General features: G+C 52.8%; 1 protein-coding gene across 1 annotated transcript in view; it reads right to left on the bottom strand.

The window, feature by feature from the left end:
- The window catches only part of LOC107116992 (voltage-gated potassium channel subunit beta-3-like), a 24,789-nt gene extending 21,252 nt beyond the window's left edge, over window positions 1-3,537 (bottom strand). Inside the window, 3 exon segments of the mRNA XM_015419025.1 lie at window positions 838-886; window positions 1,002-1,046; window positions 3,458-3,537. Of these exon segments, the coding sequence (XP_015274511.1) occupies window positions 838-886; window positions 1,002-1,046; window positions 3,458-3,537 (174 nt within the window).
- Between the last annotated feature and the right edge of the window lie 1,194 nt (window positions 3,538-4,731).

The raw sequence follows: 4,731 nt of genomic DNA, 5'->3' as shown, positions 1-4,731 counted from the left end.
TAAATACACGCTGTCTAGGGCCCTGCACTTTGCTGGTGCAGTCAAAAGGGCGCCGAGCACACTAGCAGAGCCCTGACTTTGTACACAGACGGCCCTGGATTCCCCTGGAGGAGGGGAAAACGGTGTGCTAAAGCCACTTTGCGTCCAAAATGGGGAGAAAGATGGGGTATAAATAGAATCATAGAGTGGGAAGGGGCCACACAGGCCATCTAGTCCAACCCCCCTGCCCAGTGCAGGACCAGCCTAAAGCATCCCTGACAAATATTTGTCCAGCCTCTTCTTGAAAGCTGTGCAGTGAGGGGAGCTCACCACCTCCCTAGGCAGCTGATTCCACCTCTGAACCACTCTGACCCATGAAAAAGTGTTTCCCAATATCCAGCTGGTACCTTTCTGCATGTAATTTAAACCTGCTGCTTCGGGTCCTCTCCTCTGCTGCCAACTGGAACGGCTCCTTGCCCTCCTCCCAATGACAGCTTTTCAAATATTTACAGAGAGCAATCATGTCCCCCCTCAGTCTCCTCTTCTGCAAGCTAAACGTTCCCAGGGCCCTCAGCCTTTCCTCGTAGGGCTCAGTCTTCAGACCCCTGATCATCCTCGTCGCTCTCCTCTGCACCCTCTCGGTTTTGCCCACAACCTTTTTGAAGTGAGGCCTCCAGAACTGCCCACGGGACTCCAGGTGCGGCCTGACCCCTCCCTCTGCTTCACCCTACAACCGGATCCCGGGACCCAGAGCCGTGCTGTTCCCCTTTACAACATACAAACTCTGTGTAACCCCCCCACCACCACAGAAGACCCTCTGTACCCCCCCGTCACTGCCTCCCTAGGCCCTCTTTGTACTTACTGGCCTCCCCAGTAGATCTTTGTGGTGACAACGTAGCTTGAACGCCTGTGACGGGTGAGAGGGAGAGAAGGTTAATAGGGGGGAGGGGAAGCACCTCCCACTGAATTTGGGGAAGAGTCAAGGCGGGGGGGGTCTTCATGCCAGGGCGGGGGGTGCTTACCTCCAACCTTTGCTCTTCAGGATGTTCCCCAAGGTTTTTTCTGCTCTGGAAGAAAGAAGGAACACAGCAGGGAAGGTAAAAATAACGTCGGGCGGAAAGCTCCGACCGATCGATCCAGTGGCTCAGATCGAGGCTGCAGTTCCGCCTCCGGCCCCGTCAATTAGGGGGGCTGATGAGGACACAAGAAAGGCCCTGCACCTCCGCAGACGCCTTCCGCCAAGCCAGACGGGGAAAACCCCCCCCCCCCAAAAAAACCCCCCTTAATGAAAAAAGGAAAAAGAACGGTGACAATTTAGCGCTTGGTAATATATTCATAAATCATAATATACAATAACAGAAAATAAGTAATATATATAGTGAATGTAGACGGTGGTCTCCGGAATGGTGTGCCGTTTCGACAATTGCATTCAGCAATTATAGCCCATTGAAGAACACAGCTGTAAGCATAGCTTTATGATGAAGTGAATCAACAGTATATTCCCAATACGTCACCAAGAGAAATGAATTGTTGAAAGACAGTTTATGTACTCATCCTTGTTCGGAAGAGGATCATTGTCGAAACGGCACACCATTCCGGAGACCACCGTCTACATTCGCTATATATAGTACTTATTTTCTGTTATTGTATATTATGATTTATGAATATATTACCAAGCGCTAAATTGTCACCGTTCTTTTTCCTTTTTTCATTGGACCTGACGTTTCGCCAGCTACTGGCAAAACGTCAGGTCCTGCAATGCCAAGGCCACGGCCAGACAACCCGGAAAATCTACAGCAGCTGACTACATCACTAAGCAGTTTGTGTCTTTGGGAGTGAAAGCCGTTTCCCTCTCGCCGTGAAGGCCACAAGCCTCTGGCAGGGGACGCCGTTCAGCTGCAGCCTCTGCCAAATTTTCCACCTAGGGCTTCCGCAAAACTGATGGGCCTTGAACTTGTTTGCGTCTGTGGTGATTTCTTTCTTATTTTCCATTTTTGACTGAAAAGGAATCCTCTCCCCCCCCGCCGCCATTCCTGCCTACAGTATTCTGCTGAGCTCTCTTGGCTGCAAGTATCTTGAGACCCCAGTTGTAGAAATCACACCCCCTCGGCCTCCCTGCGCCGGAGGAACTCTGTATTTAGCCCGGGGCACACAAACCATCCTGCGACTGCCAGCGTCTGCACCCTCTCTGGGCTGTTCGGCCCCTCCCTCGCCCTCCTTCCAAACTCCCCCAACTACTGACATCGCCTTGTGGCCGAAGGCATCCTGCTTATTCCTTCCTTCCCTCCAGCGATCACCAAATCTGGCCTGACAGAATCATGTCGCAGAGTTTTAATTTGGAAAGTCCTGCGACAGCATTTTGCCCAGGAAGTGTCCAGCAGGCAGAAATAACAGGGGGTGGGCAGGGGAATGTTTAGAAAGACGGAGAGGCGGGGGGGGGGGGGAGAGCTGTCAAATTCGGGTTGGGAAGTTCCTGGAGATTTGGGGGAGAGCCTTGTGGTGGGCAGGGTTTGGGGTGGGGGAGAAGAGAGGAACCTCCGTGGGGTATCATGTCACAGAGCCCGCTGTCTGAGGCTGCCGTTCCCTCCAGGGGAACTGGTCTCTGTAGCCTGGAGGTAAGTTGGAATTCCTGAAGATCCTCAGGCCCCACCTGGAGGCTGGCAACCCTCAATGGGGGAGCCAAGAGGAACATCCTTGTATGTGGGCAGGAGGGGGGGGGGTTGATCTTTGGTCAGCAGGCAGGCCTGAGGCTGAGCCAAGGGACAGACTCCAGAGGGCTCACAGCGGGAAGGAAGGCCACCAAGTAGCAAAGGAGAGAGCACCCTAAGCATGTGCAGAGTGCCTTTCCCTTATTGCTGAACTCTGACAGGTGTTGGGGGGGGGTAAGATGCAGGGAAGACCCTAGGAGCTGAGACTGAGGGGCCCCGGCCATTCAGCCTGGAATCAAAGGAATGACCATCTAAAAAAAGGTAAAGGTTCCCTTCCTCGAAAGCCAGTCGAGTCCGACTCTAGGGTTGCGGTGCTCATCTCCGTTTCAAAGCCGAAGAGCCAGCGCTGTCCGAAGACCTTTCCGTGGTCATGTGGCCGCCATGACTAAACGCCGAGGCACACGGAACGCTGTTACCTTCCCACCGAAGTGGTACCTATTTATCTACTTGCAATGTCTTGCTCTCAAACTGCTAGGTTGGCAGGAGCTGGAACTAGAGACGGGAGCTCACTCCGTCATGCGGCAACTCGACTATCTAGGGCTCTCTTTTTGTGGTCCTGCCTTTGGTCTATCTAGGGGGGGTCTCTCTTTTCGGTCCAAGACGGGCAGAAATTCATAGGGTGCAGCTTCCCCTGTTGAACTTCTCCTTGCTGCGGAACTGCCAAAGGCACAGAAGACCTGCCAGGAAAGCAGTGGCTGTCCTTCCCGGTGCCCTCGGCTTCTGTGCCCATTTCTCAGAAAAGAAGTTGAGGTTGTAATAGCGGGACATACTTGCCAGAAGCGTAGACTTCGGCTGTGTCAAAGAGGTTGACCCCGTTCTCGTACGCGATGGTGAGCACGTTCTCTGCCATCTAGAAAGCGGGAGGGAGGGAGGGGAGGGAGAGAGAGAGTAAAACAATATGGATGCCGGCAACAATGGCTCCATCAAGTTGGGTCGCCAACCTCCAGGTGCAGCCTAGATACCTCCCAAAATTACTACTGATCTTCGGGCCATGGAGATCTGTGCCCCTGGAGAAAAGGGCTGCTTTGGAGGGTGGGTTCTATGGCATTAGACCCCACTGAGATCCCTCCCCTCCCCAGGCTCGACTTCCCAAATCTCCAGGAATTTCCCAACTTGGAGTTGGCAACCCTATCCATAAATCCTGTAACCATTTTTAAAAGCTGGATCAACTCATCTGTCTGAGATGCAGAAATTAGGAAGGGCAGCCTTTTCTTGTTATAAAGACAAGAAGAAGGAGGAGGAGAAGAAGAGGAGGAGGCGGTGATTGGATTTATATCCTACCCTTCACTACCCAAGGGAGTCTCAGAGCAGCTTACAAACTCCTTCCCCTTCCCCTCCCCACAACAGACACCCTGTGAGGTGGGTGGGGCAGAGAGAGCTCTGACAGAAACTGCTCTTTTTCAAGGACAGCTCTTATCAGAGCTACGGCTTGCCCAAGGTCATCCAGCAGGTGCAAGTGGAGGAGTGGGGAATCAAACCCAATCCTCCCAGATTAGGTTTACAATCTCCTTTCCCTTCCTGCAACAGACACCCTGTCAGGTGGGCGGTGCTGAGAGAGCTCTGACAGAAACTGCTCTTTTTCAAGAACAGCTCTTATCAGAGCTATGGCTTGCCCAAGGTCATCCAGCAGGTGCAAGTGGAGGAGTGGGGAATCAAACCCAATCCTCCCAGATTAGGTTTACAATCTCCTTTCCCTTCCCCTTCCCACAACAGACACCCTGTGAGGTGGGCGGGGCTGAGAGAGCTCTGACAGAAACTCCTCTTTTTCAAGAACAGCTCTTATCAGAACTACGGCTTGCCCAAGGTAATCCAGCCAGGTGCAAGTGGAGGAGTGCGGAATCAAACCCGGTTCTCCCAGATTAGAGTCCGTGCACTTAACCACTACACCAAACTGACACCAAACAGCGAGAAAGCCACTGGGAAAACCTCACCGGCTTAATTCCTGCCTGTCTGGTTGCCGATAAAGGCATGGGAAGGGCATGGGGTCAGGGGAAAACTTGGCAGCCCGAATCTCAGTACCCTTTTCTTCTTGAGTGCCAAATTG

Source organism: Gekko japonicus, unplaced genomic scaffold (genome assembly GCF_001447785.1).
Source record: "Gekko japonicus isolate JY-2015 unplaced genomic scaffold, Gekko_japonicus_V1.1 scaffold4049, whole genome shotgun sequence".
Lineage (NCBI taxonomy): Eukaryota > Metazoa > Chordata > Lepidosauria > Squamata > Gekkonidae > Gekko > Gekko japonicus.
Note: the sequence above shows the minus strand (reverse complement) of the source record. Positions and strands in the feature narration are given on the sequence as shown.